The 12,742-nt window shown below is 44.3% G+C and overlaps 1 protein-coding gene across 2 annotated transcripts in view; it reads right to left on the bottom strand.

The window, feature by feature from the left end:
* Positions 1–404: 404 nt before the first annotated feature.
* The window catches only part of mast3a (microtubule associated serine/threonine kinase 3a), a 30,057-nt gene continuing 17,719 nt past the window's right edge, over positions 405–12,742 (bottom strand). For both annotated transcript variants that reach the window (XM_076744229.1, XM_076744227.1), the window contains 19 exons: positions 12,521–12,622; positions 11,831–11,963; positions 11,030–11,115; positions 10,653–10,738; positions 10,101–10,309; positions 9,759–9,897; positions 9,388–9,520; positions 9,120–9,285; positions 8,887–8,988; positions 8,168–8,290; positions 7,838–7,950; positions 7,490–7,671; positions 7,074–7,195; positions 6,806–6,994; positions 6,116–6,339; positions 5,590–5,712; positions 4,314–4,450; positions 3,834–4,018; positions 405–3,737 (listed from right to left, as the gene is read on the bottom strand). In XM_076744229.1, the coding sequence (XP_076600344.1) occupies positions 2,866–3,737; positions 3,834–4,018; positions 4,314–4,450; positions 5,590–5,712; positions 6,116–6,339; positions 6,806–6,994; positions 7,074–7,195; positions 7,490–7,671; positions 7,838–7,950; positions 8,168–8,290; positions 8,887–8,988; positions 9,120–9,285; positions 9,388–9,520; positions 9,759–9,897; positions 10,101–10,309; positions 10,653–10,738; positions 11,030–11,115; positions 11,831–11,963; positions 12,521–12,622 (3,426 nt within the window). In that variant the 3' untranslated portion in view covers positions 405–2,865. The remainder of the gene's footprint in view (positions 3,738–3,833; positions 4,019–4,313; positions 4,451–5,589; positions 5,713–6,115; positions 6,340–6,805; positions 6,995–7,073; positions 7,196–7,489; positions 7,672–7,837; positions 7,951–8,167; positions 8,291–8,886; positions 8,989–9,119; positions 9,286–9,387; positions 9,521–9,758; positions 9,898–10,100; positions 10,310–10,652; positions 10,739–11,029; positions 11,116–11,830; positions 11,964–12,520; positions 12,623–12,742) is intronic.

Raw genomic sequence — 12,742 nt, 5'->3', positions numbered from 1 at the left:
ATTAAAAAGAAAAGTGCTCAACCACATGTTTAAACCTGTGTCTGATCCCATGTTGGGTTACAGGACATCTTCTCATATTAAGCTCCAGTCCCTTATTTAAAGATTAAACATTTCTCCAGCTCATCTTCCTCTTCACATTACCAGCTCCATAGCTGGTTTAGGTTTAATATATCAAAACAGCATGAGGGGCTGTAAACCTGGATTTCATATATATAGTCAAAATAGTCTCATATCAAGTGTATTATTACAACAACAGAGTAATCTTTGTAGTATTTACGTGTTGATCAGTGTAGAGTGACTGCCATACTTGACCACCACCACAACAAAGAAACATCATGATTGTTTATGGTACCGTAAGTTTGCAAGTATTGTTGTACGAGGGACAAATGACACATGCACACACATTGTAGTCCTGGACTTTGGAGTCCCTTTGCAATGCATTTATTTCAAGCACTGTTAAGACGATAAAAAAAACAGACAATGTCACACCAGTCTGCATCAGACACCCACATGGGAGGAATTTCACAAAGGCCAGTTTGTCATTAGGGGACAAGGAGTCAAATGGGGAGCAACAGCTTTATCACGCAAACACACCAAAACAAGTGTGGAACATTTGGAGAATGACAGTTGAGCACCTGTGTGAAGTTTATCACACACACACTTACACACACTGGCAAAAACAGATGAGAAGAGTTGTTGTGATGCTTCATTTGATGTGTGATGCCCAACTGCTGGTGTGTACTGCTGAGTCGTGACTTAAAAAAAAGTATGACATGATGGTACGACTTCAGGTCATGCTTTGGTAGGGTGACAAAATAAAAAGATCAAATCCCAAGAACATACCAAGATGTATATTGCATCAGATATTCAGTGATAAATCCTACAGACACAGTTTTCTTCCTCCCAAAGTACAACGAACAGACTTCTAACCCTAACCCCCATCATCTATAACCACTGTTCAAGGCTTGGTATGTGCTAAACATCCATTATAAATTCCCACAGTAAGTTCCTTCAATGCTGCAAATCACAAATGTGTGTCTTCATAAAAACTAAGAGAACAGGTGCAATACTGTAACAAATCCATCTGAAATAAGACTGGAAACAATTTGTGGTAACTGATCCAAACAGTTCCTGGATGAAGACAACAAAAAAACCCTTCAAAATGGGAACAAAATCAGAAATTAAAGAACATAGAACTGAAAGCCAAACCCCAAATATTCACATCTCCGGACAAAACTCTCATTTTAAAGTTCAGATTGGTGACTGAACATCCAACTAAAGAATTCAAGGCCCTTTTGTCAGATTGTGGGAATATTATATTGGGATGTGACGCATGCACAATCCTTTGAGGCTGATCGCAGCGTGAGATCCAGACCCTGCCACATACGTGACGTTACACAACGAGTCCATCTACCCTTACAAGGTCACTTTCAAAAAAAAACACCACCAACAGCTGTTATAAGGTCCACCATTGTTTATACAATATACATCAACAGCATAGGTTATTAGTACTGCAACAAGACTGTTTCCATATCAAAATGTACAAAAAAAAATCACCTCTACTCATTCCTTCATCCACTCAGGGCCTCTGCTTGATTTCCCTGTCATTCACTTTTTTTTCATAATAATTTAACAAAACCATGACAAGTCCACACACATATTTGCACTAAAATGTAAACATTCGTCCATAACACGCTTAAAAAAAAAAAAAAAAAAACAGCCAAGGGAGCCAGTTTTGTTTGTTGCATCCACTGTACAATTTTTGAATCCCACAGAGAAGGAGATCATCCTGAAATTTAAATGTGCTCTAACTGTTATACGGCTACCACAACGTGTGCAAACACATCAGCTAGACTAGGTTCGTAAGGAGCTGGACGGAGGCTTGATTCAACAAGGTATTAGAGGACAGAGACAACAGCTTTATCGAAACACCTGTATGTTGATCAGGATTAAACCACCGCTGGAGGAGTGTCAGCAATGACGCACTTTTTTTTTTTTTTAAGACAGACAGCGAGTGGGAGAAGAGCCCATCCATGCATGAAGCTTCTTATGTACAACTACAGTACCTCTGTTTAAAATGCTTCCTATGGCTAACCCATGCTTTGGCACCACAGCTATACTTCCAAATATTGAGATATTTTTGTCCTTTAAAAATGTTTATACAAGGCCTGTGTTCGGGATCGATGACACATTTCTACTGAGAGGCAGCACAGAATGTCTCCTGCAGTCGTATAATACATTTTATGTTGCAGGACAAACATGACTAAGTGTGTTTCAAGGACCCAATCTGAACAGGAAACAACACCCACTTCTAGACAGGCATTGAGGTATAGAACAAATGGTATGATATCGACTGATGTTACCTGCCCCCTTTCTGCACCTTCAGTAAAAACAGACTGAGAAATCCTTGCGTGGCTTTTCTTTTGTGCGATTCCTGAACTAAGAACAGCTGAAGCATCCAAGGCATTTTCAGCAACCGAAAAACAAGATGAGCATAAAAAGTCATAAATAAGTTTCTTCATTTTAAACAAAAATATTTACAAAATACATCAGTTCCAGATGCCACAGTGATTTGAGAACCAAGTGAGAAAACAAGCAACTAGGAAGTAAACATAGTTTGGCTGTCGTTATTCTGTTAACAGTGTTGCAGGATGCATATATTACTGAGGAACATCGATGTTAATTTGCTCTTATGTCTTCAAGCAGTTGCTTGTGATGATTTGGGACTTGGCCACAGTTTTCTGGACACACACGCGAGGCCTTCAAATGTAAGTACAGTTGCAGGTCAAAGACTTCTCTTCACGCGTCAGTCTCCTCTTGACTGACACTCTTCGCTGACCTATCATCCTTTGCATTGTGACTAAGCTAAAACCCTTCTTTGCCTCTTGACTTGGCTCTCTGCTGTGTTGTTGTACCCTGTGATCCTCTTTCTTCCAGCTTCACACTGGACTCTGACTGGGCCGAATTGATCCAGGACGCCTTGAATGCCTTCGGCTGCGTGACGGGAAGCGCCGGGCTCGGCGTCGCCTCTCTCTCCTCCAAATCATCAAAACTCACTTCTTGCACGGCCTCCTGTTTCTTGAAGGAGTCCCTTCGCTCCGACAGAGCCAGCTTCCTCATCACCACCACTTCTTTGGAGTGGTGATTGCTGCCACGGTGTTGTGGCGAGGCGGTAGAACGGTGGTGCTCGCTGGCTCCACTGGCCATGTCCTGGTGGCCTCTCTGCCCCCCTAAATACAGCCCCTGACGGCCGTGCTCACCGACACAGACGAATCCGGTGGCGGTGTCCCCCTCCATGTCTTCTGGCCCCTCCCCCTCAGACAGAGGCACCTCCATGGTGTGGCGGCGGGTGCTGTAGGCCTTCCTATCTCCATGGTACCCCCCTGTTGTTTTGTCTCCTCCTGTCAGCTTCTCTGCTGACTGGACCCTCTTGAGAAGCGGTGAGCGTGGCGGTTCTGCACTGCGGGGACGTACAGAGTGGCGAGCAATAGTGGGAGGGGATAATGTCTTTCCATGGAAACCCTGCAGGGACTTGGGGTGACTGGGGAGGCAGGATGGAGAGCACTGGGGAGAGAGGGGCTGAGGAGGTGGGATGCAAGCCAGCGGTGAAGGAGGGATACTGCTGGTGGACTTGCAGCGACCAGCTTTGGTGTAACGACCCAAGACATGCAGGGAACTGGGACGGGCCTGTGGTACAGGCGAGTTTGGGGAGCTGGAGCAAGGAGAAGAACTTGAATCTGAAAGAGAAAGAAAGAAAACAGTTCAGAAATAAGACACAAAGCTCCGACAGCTTCGGTTTTGGGTCGCAAATGACACATGACACTCTCACTCACCTCCGGAGTGGTCAGGAGCAGGGGAGCGGCAAGGCGTGGAAGGCCCAGGAGAGAGACTCTGCGTGGGGGAGCCGGAGAGGCTGTCACTAGATGACTGGTGGAAACCTGAGGAGAAGCTGCGACTGCTCTGCATGGGTGGAGGAGGCGTATGCTTAGACAGCTTCTTCAAGATGCTCCGTCGTCGGCTGCACAAGAGGTGAGAAGTGTCAGGTATGCGTGTCTTTTGTCTATAATATTGTTTGCTTGCTTTGCTTTGCTTACTCAAGTACAAAGATTCTCTCTCAGTGAGCCAAAAATACTGGATTTTGATCAAAGTGTCATTAGTGCATCTCGCTCTTTTAAGTCCAGAATGAGCCATTTAAGGTCAAGCTACAAATAGGTACAATCTTAGTGCAGTGTATCTAATACTAAGCTTCAGGCAGGAGCTCCAAAAGTCAAACAGTAATGCTGCAGATATGACTTCATTCTCCCCTCATGTACCTGTCCTGTCCGTCCTTCCTCTTGCTCTTCTTGCTGCGCCGGGCCATCTTGGCCTTGTAGCTCACCTTTCTGGCAGGGCCCACCTTGATCGAAGTGTTCTCCAGTGCAGTCGTCTGCAGGGTCACCTTGTTGCCACTCTGTTGAAAACACCTCATTAGCATAAACAACTATACACACACAGGCATTCAGTCTCTTATGCCAGGATCAGACTACACATTTTTTTGTCTTTGTTGATGGTCACCATGTCAGATCTAACAATTCCAGCTCCATAAACTCGTGCCGTGTCTCGGTTGGGTGGCAAGACTACACGTACGACCCCGGCTAATCACAGCACGTCTTATTTCACGACCACCCACGAGTTCAGAGGTCACTGGGGAGGCGGGTGAAGCAACTGTCAGTCATGACAAAAGAAGTGTTGTGTGTGATGCTGGCTGTAGATGCTTTATAACATTAAAAGCAAATGCAGGAGGCGGTGTGAACTTCGGCTCAATCTGTCATTATTTCTACATCTCCTGGGCAGCATCCACATAACGATTACAACAGATACAAGTTTCACATATAGTGATTTTATTTCCACAGTTATTTATTCTCAAGGAGCAGGCTCGGCTGTGTTGGCCACATCAAACAGGCTACTTCATGTTTGATCTGGAATTCGTAATGACAAGAATATTCCTGCAGTTAGGACTGGAGATGATGTTATGACAGCACAGCAGCTTCTCGCCGGGCTGATGAAGAGCTTCTGCTATTTCTCGCCAATATTTGTCTTTTTTTTTGACTCAGTCCTGCTCCTTTGAGGAAGCGTCAAATAGGCAGGTGTACTGTTGACACAGCTCAATGAATTTTCCTCCCTTTCGTTGTCCCACCTGACAGCATCCCTCCTCCTCTTCCTCTTCACCATGGTTACCTGACTGTGTTCCAGAACATGTCGTGGGAGATGTCGCACTAGACGTGCCCAGACAAAAAAATTCTGACATGCTAGTCTATGCGTTGGGGTGTCGTAGGGCGTCCCAGACACTGCACGACAGGTGATTTAGCATTTAACAGTACACGTGTATAGATGGTAATTTGTTGGCCACAACAAATTCATCTAAAAAATCTGGCTAGATTAGTGTAGTCTGATCCAGGCCTTAGGAGCATATGTTCTAACTTACAGAAAGTATGTTTGCATTAGCAATCATTTAGACTTTTCCTTCCTTAAAACACATTGTGATCACAGAGATCATCAAAAAATATGAGTGCAGAAAAATAATATTCAAAATTCAAGGTTTCCTCGTACCTTGAGCAGAAGCTCCACCACCTCAGTGTGAACGAGTCCTTGGACCGACTCCCCGTTGACGTGAGTGATGAGGTCACCAGCCCTCAATCCTGCCTCGTGTGCTGGACTGCCGTCTTCAACACACTGTGGACACAAAAACACACAACCTCTGATCAAAATGAGCACTCAAGCAACCGTCTAATCAGCTGTTATCAGGACTGACAATGTTTCACCTATGCAATTATTATAACCAGTGTTTTTGGTTCACCTGCTCACTGACAAAATAACAAGTATGAGCGCTAACACGTTCATGCACAGCATTAGACAAGTCAAAATGCATACAATTTTGTCCGTGCTGACCTCTGTACATACTGTCAAGTGACGTTACGCCACCATTAATGGCCATCTGAAATGAAATCTAAAGGCCACGAAAGCTGTTTTGTTTTAACGTAATTTTTGCTAAGTTTCATTATTAAACTGTAAATGTGTTGACTATACAGAATACACGATTAACACCACCAGCTACACCTGACATGAGGACACGTACCCAGACCATGTGGTGAACAGTGTAGACGTCACTGTCTCCCATGTAGACTCTGATAGCTCGCAGCGCAAAGCCGAACCTCTTGCCAGAGCTGTGGATGACCACAGGGGGCCTGAGGCAGCTGATGCTGACAGAGAGGTCCCGGCTGGGGGACGAGTCTCTGGACGAGGGGTTGGATGACAGGGACAAGGACGATTTGGGGCTCGTAGGAGGTCCTGCTGAGTCATCTGGATCAGGAGAGGAAGGTGATTAAAGGGTCATCAGATGAATGTTTATGGATAGTTTCCACTTCTTTTCTTACTTTACAGCATTCAGTATTTGATAAAACTACTTTTACATACTACCAAAATAATAATGCTAACAAGTAAGGTTAATTATTCTATGAAAAATTCTAAGTTCAAAAACTGATTAAGTTAAAAGTTAAAAAAGTGATTCTATTATCTTTGGCCATAGTATTAGTAGTATGGCGTTATTGTGTAAACTGCACAGCATCAGGCTGTAGAGGGCACTGTAAACACATGAATAATCTTACCAATTATAAACAAATGACAGCCATGCCTCCAAAAGACATGATCATGGCTGGAATTTGAGCAAGTGAATGTGAATCTATACCAGCTTCAATGGGAACTAGGGCGTGACAAAAAATAGTTACAAATCATTAACATTTCAAGACTTTATAATGAACCTGCCTACCTGGTGTGATGATGAGGGACAGGCCAGAGACGGAGGCAGACTTGGGGACCTTGCCAGCTGGGGATCTGGGTTTCTCTGGGGTCTCCAGCTGGTGGGCGATGCGTCGGGACGCCCCTCTCCGGAAGGACGGCCTGGTGCCTGTGCTGTTGCTCCGGAGCCGAATGCGCCGCAGGTTGGAAACCATCCCGTCTAGAATCAGGATGTACAGAGGGTCAGCATCGGCAAATTCAAAGAAGAAGAGGATGTACGGTTTGTTTTTCGGTCTCACCTTCCTCCTCGGCAGAGATGGCAAAGCGAGGCATGATGTCGAGGCTCTGAGTGCTGTTCATCACCAGCGGGCTGGCGCTGCGCTCTGACTGGGAGGAGCTGGACGAAGCACGAGGACGCAGACTGCGAAGGGAGACACAGTAAACATGAAACCGGCAGGATTTCAGTAAAAACTTGAAGGACTTCGTTTACAATCTGGGCTATGGATACATTTATGTAAAACTGTGAGTAACAACAATGATTTCCCTGTGACAATAGCAGATCAGATCAGACTTGGTTGAAGTTGCAGTGTTTATCATTTCGAATGATTTATTATACACAGTATGAAACAAAAAGATTCAATTCATGACTAACAAGGCGACATCGAAGGCCGGCTGTGATTCTTTTCCTCTCATAGTAAGGACATCATTCTCTCACCTCCCCCTGTGTCCATCTACCCTCCTGTCTCCACCAGCAGAGTGCTTGTATCCATCGCCAGGGGAGAGGACTCCCCTGCCCTCCCATCGCTCCTCCTTCTCCTCACTGTGGCTTCGCTCGGAGGACGACAGGCTCTGGTTGGACGGCGTGGAGGTGGACAAGTGCTCTGTGCTGCTGTACACCTACAGTTTAAGAAGAAAATGGGTTTAATAAAGATATCTGGAGGATCAGAGAGTTCGCTCCAATGTTTTGTTCAATCGAAGAGTTATTAAAGTCAGATACATCTTTTAATAGCGCCATACACGCATCCTATAGGTGAAGACCACAGAGCAGAGCAGTAACAAGTACCTTGCTGAAGCGGTGGGCCACAGAGGAGAACTGTCGCAGCTCCAGAGATGATTCATCGTCGTTCGTTTCATCATCGTCATCTGAGCCAAGGTGACAGTAGCGCTCTGATCGGGCTGTGAGAGACACAATGACACAGTGTGTTAAATAATGACAAAAGGGCGACACTAGCACTTTATATTAAGGAACACATATTCACCATTAACAGGTTGGTTATTAGAATGCATATAAATACCGTAACGGTTCTGTATTACAGTAAAACCACCATCAACATTCTGACTTAGTCTGTGTGTGTGTGTGTTTGTCCAGAAATCTCGCTCTTCTGGCACGTACTGTCAAAGTAACTGGTGTCGTCCTCAGTCTCCAGTTGAGGTATGAATTCAGCTTTCTGCCTCAGGAGGCCGTTCCAGTCCAGACCCAGGAAGAACATGTGCATCTTCACCTCCATGGTTCCACCTGGAGGGGAAAAAATACATAAGAAAATCAGACAAACAGGTGTGTCTTGCATGTCTGCTGGTTTACAGCTACTCAGCCAATTTGTGAACAGTGTCTCCGTTAAAACCCTTTGCTTCTGGCAAAATGACGAGATGACTTTCCTCTCATGAGCTTTGACCAATTATCACATTATCTATCTTCTACCATTCAGCTCTTGTTTACAGTGGCTCTGTCTCACTCCAAATGTTGCACTATTAACCTGCATGATCACAGCTTTGTCATATTAAAGTGAGTATTTGCTGTTCTGTTGAATTAAGCCACAAAATGAAATGTGGTCTTTAAAGGTGAAAGACCAAATTTAAATATTCTAAAATTTTGATTTTATTTCAAAACTTCACATTTCTCCACATCCGACTGGTACTGACTCTTTCTAATGAAATCCCCCCACATCATGGCTGGCCCTGAAAATTGTAACAATTTAAGCTGACAATAAAAGCTGTTTGTGCTTCTTCTTCTCGGCCCACAGAAGGTCACAGTGCTGTACAAACTGGAACCCAGCAGGCTCCACTCCAGAGGGCCTCGTCCACCCATTCATCATCAGTCACACTGCCGCTGACCTGTTCCCAGACGCTCCAGAGGGCTCTGTCTCAGCAGTCTGGTGATAAGATCCTGAGCATCAGCAGGCAGAGCGTCCTCTCCTTCTGGCCAGATGATGTCATCTGGACGAGGAAACACATACCAGTGATCTACAGTGTCATCTACACAGCCCAGGGGCCTGAATGAACTAAAAATTAAACCTGTATTCTGCAATATTTCTGCGCAGAGAAACTGCATGCATCGATTCTCTTACCGTTGACCACCTGACCAAACAGCTGTTCTGGTGTGTCTCCAAAGAAAGGCACACAGCCCACTAAGAACTCATAAAGGATGATGCCCATAGCCCACCAGTCGACCGGCTTCCCATAGCCCTGCCTCAGGATCACCTCTGGAGCGATGTACTCTGGAGTGCCACACACCTGCAGAGAGGAAAAACAGAAAAGGATCGCAAAGACTGATGTTAGTTTAGGTCACAAAAACAACAGCAAGGCAAAGAGAAGACCAGAGGAGAAGAGACGAACTTGTTTGTCGATGAACTCTCTGGTGTCCTTTTCAATGTGTCCTTCGTACAAGTTGGTGGTCATGTTCATCAGACCAATCTTTGACAGGCCGAAGTCCGTCAGCTTAATGTGTCCCATGGAGGTGATTAACAAACTACAGAAGAAGGAAACAGAGAAATGTTCTGTGTTACATCAAACCCTTATCCCAAAACACTGATCTCAGACTCCGTTAGGCATATCAAAGGCTGGACGTTTTTCAAAATTCTGTTCCAACTTCAAAAAGATTGCCCGTCTTTTAAAGACGGCAGTGAGTCTAAAAATGATGAAAGCTTCAAAACACTCTGCTTGAGAACAGACATAGAAAGAATGTAAAATGTGAAATGAGGACTCACTTGTCAGGCTTGAGGTCTCTGTGTACGATGCCGTAGTTGTGAAGGTACTCTAGAGCTAAGACGGTCTCTGCAAAATACATCCTCGCCATGTCCACGGGCAGAGGACCAATGTTCTTCAACAGGTTGGCACAATCTCCACCTGAAAGAACAAACAGTCTCATGCTTTGTTTCGGCTTTCTGAATGTGTGTGACAATGTGTTTACAGTAGGTGGGCATAAAAAGACTACAAGGAAACTTAAAGTGCTATCAATACAGTCTGTGTGCCATATTTGTTGCAAACAAACATTTAATAAGAAGACTTCATCTTAGCATGTCCACATGGGCAATTCTGACCAACCTTACCCTCCACATACTCCATGACCATGCAGAGGTGTCTCCGCGTCTCAAAAGAGCAGAACATAGAAACCACAAACGGGTTTTCAGCAAAGGTGAGGATGTCTCGCTCCACAAACACTTGCTGGATTTGGTTCCTAAGCATCAGGTTCTGCCGGTTGATCTTCTTCATGGCAAAACGTTGTCGGGTCTCTTTGTGGCGCACCAGAAATACAGCCCTGCATGGCAGGAGGGGGAGAGAAAGGGACAAAAGAGGAGAAAAAGGAAAAATTACAGAACAGGGATCGAAGGGTTTATCGGGGATTGACGGGTAAGGGGGGGAGAGATATTACAAGGAACAGAAGGCGAGAAAAAAGATGAGGAAACATATGTGTCACTTACGAGTGAACATCAGGTCAGACTTGAAATGAAATTGCCCAGACAAATTCTAAGTGTAAACACAAAAATACTACAACACATCCTCATTTTAGTTGTTTCTTTTCCGCTTTTATTGGACTCTCTGCGGCGTCCACAAAGAGACTGAGTCAGTCGAACGGCAACAAAGAAGTCTGTCTTACTCACCCATAGGCGCCGTTGCTAATAAGCTTGATGGTCTCAAAGTCGCTCTCCAGTGGTTTCCTGCGAGGAGGGGTACAGGCTGCTCGGCTCTGAATCACACCCGTTCAAAAAAAGGGAAGGAAAATAAGAGGAATTCAGTTGCTGCATTACTTGAGAAAAGCATGACTCCATGCACTTCAGCACTTGATTGTGACAATGTGAGGACTTTGTGTCTGCTTAAACCGGATCCATCCCAGCATCCCCTTCTGTGTTGTGACAGTTTACATTTCTCCAGCACGGCTGCCATTATCTTTAGCTTACTTCACCCACCACTGTTTATCCTGAGTCACATTGCAATTAATTAGAACTGCTTTATATAACTGCGTTGTGTAAGCTTATACCTGTATGGGTGTTGCCTCTCCAGTGTCATCAGAGTCTCTGCTGGCTGCTCTGTGACTTGGACTCGTCTGTTCAAGATGGACCATCTCTGTAACAGCAGCAGACACACAGTTCAAACTCTCTCTCTCTCTCAGTTAAGAGGCACATGTTCTCTGTTTAATATCACTGGGGAAAGAGAGCCTGACATGTAGTTCTGTACACAAAGTATTTTTAATGTTCTCTTCAAACAGACCACAGACACAACCTGTGTAATTGGACAATAAAGGACTCAGCAACACTAAGGCAGCAGCTAAGACAGGAAATGCAAAGACAGTACAGTGCAAGTGGTGGTAAGTTAAGTGCAGTGAATAATAAATGATGTCCCACATTTAATTTGTTCATTCAAAGCAATAAAACATTTTAACAGACAAAAGTCTACATAAAAATAAGAATATTTCCTGCAGCAACAGAAAGAGGAGACATGAAAATGGCAGCAGGGATAGTTTGATTCGCATCATAGTTTCCCCATGTAATCTATTTTTTCTAAAATTCTCATATGATTATTATTATATATCATGTCACATCATAAAATCAAATCTGATGGTAAAATGTTGAACGTGCTTTTGAGCCAGTGGATATTAACTCCTTTGATTTGCAATACTTGAATGAATTAAATACATCAATGGAGATAATTACCTGTTTAATTGTGGCATCAATTTGTCATACACACCCAATCCAGCACAACTCATCCAAAACAGAGTATTCTAAAACGCCTACATGCAAAGTTCATTACACAAAATATTCAAATCAAAAAGGAAGATCACCTTCCAAAGGATCCCTGGTGAGGCCGAGCTGGCTGATGATGTATCTGGGGATATCGGTCTTGATGCCCTGGCCCACCTTGGCTTGACCCTCTGCAGCCTCCAAACGTTGGTAAAACTCCTCTGGATCAAACTCCTGGAGAAAAGAGAGGAAAGACGTGTTTCACTGTATTTTAAATATCATGTAGCTGACCGTGTCTTTTTGTAAACAAAAAAATAGCACTCACTAAAAAAAAAAAATACAACAATAAGGAAGGAAACACAAATTACACACCAGGAAAAAAATACACAGGGAACACCATTAAAATGTAATGACAGAGCAGAAAGAAGAAGGCTGAGAAGGGAACCCAGCTTACTTCTCCTTGACTTATACAGCCGATGGGATAAATATCTGGGCTAATTTTAGGACCTGAATAATCAGCGAGACATCTACGGTCAGTGTTAAATGGCTTACAGAGGACTACAACTCAAAACACCATCCTGTCTGGCAAGGTAAACTCACTGCTGGCTTATTCCTACATACAACCGTGTTATTTTTCCAGCAGAAACTATCATTACGACACCTTATCATCAATGTGTGTGACTCACCTGGGACATCTGCATTTGGAAGGACAGATACTTTGTCAAGCGTCACGTTCGCATTGCGTCACTCCTTTACCTATGATCACTACTGTGCATCCCAGTGAGCCTTACCAGACACTCCAGGAGCCTGGCTGGCCTGGAGATGATAATGAGAATCTTCTTGACCAGTTTGGTGATGATGGTCACCTCCTCGCTCTCTGAACGCTCATACGCCTGATCAGCAAAGGACAAAAGGATGATGGATTACTGTTGTGGCTTAATCCAATTGGCACAAGGCAGCACGGCTCATCCACAGAGGCTGTCTGCGCTTTGGTCTGGCTCATATTATTTTTA

The sequence above is a fragment of the Chaetodon auriga genome, chromosome 12 (assembly GCF_051107435.1).
Source record: "Chaetodon auriga isolate fChaAug3 chromosome 12, fChaAug3.hap1, whole genome shotgun sequence".
NCBI classification, from domain to species: domain Eukaryota; kingdom Metazoa; phylum Chordata; class Actinopteri; order Chaetodontiformes; family Chaetodontidae; genus Chaetodon; species Chaetodon auriga.
The sequence above is the reverse complement of the archived record's forward strand: the minus strand, read 5'-3'. Positions and strand labels throughout refer to the sequence as shown.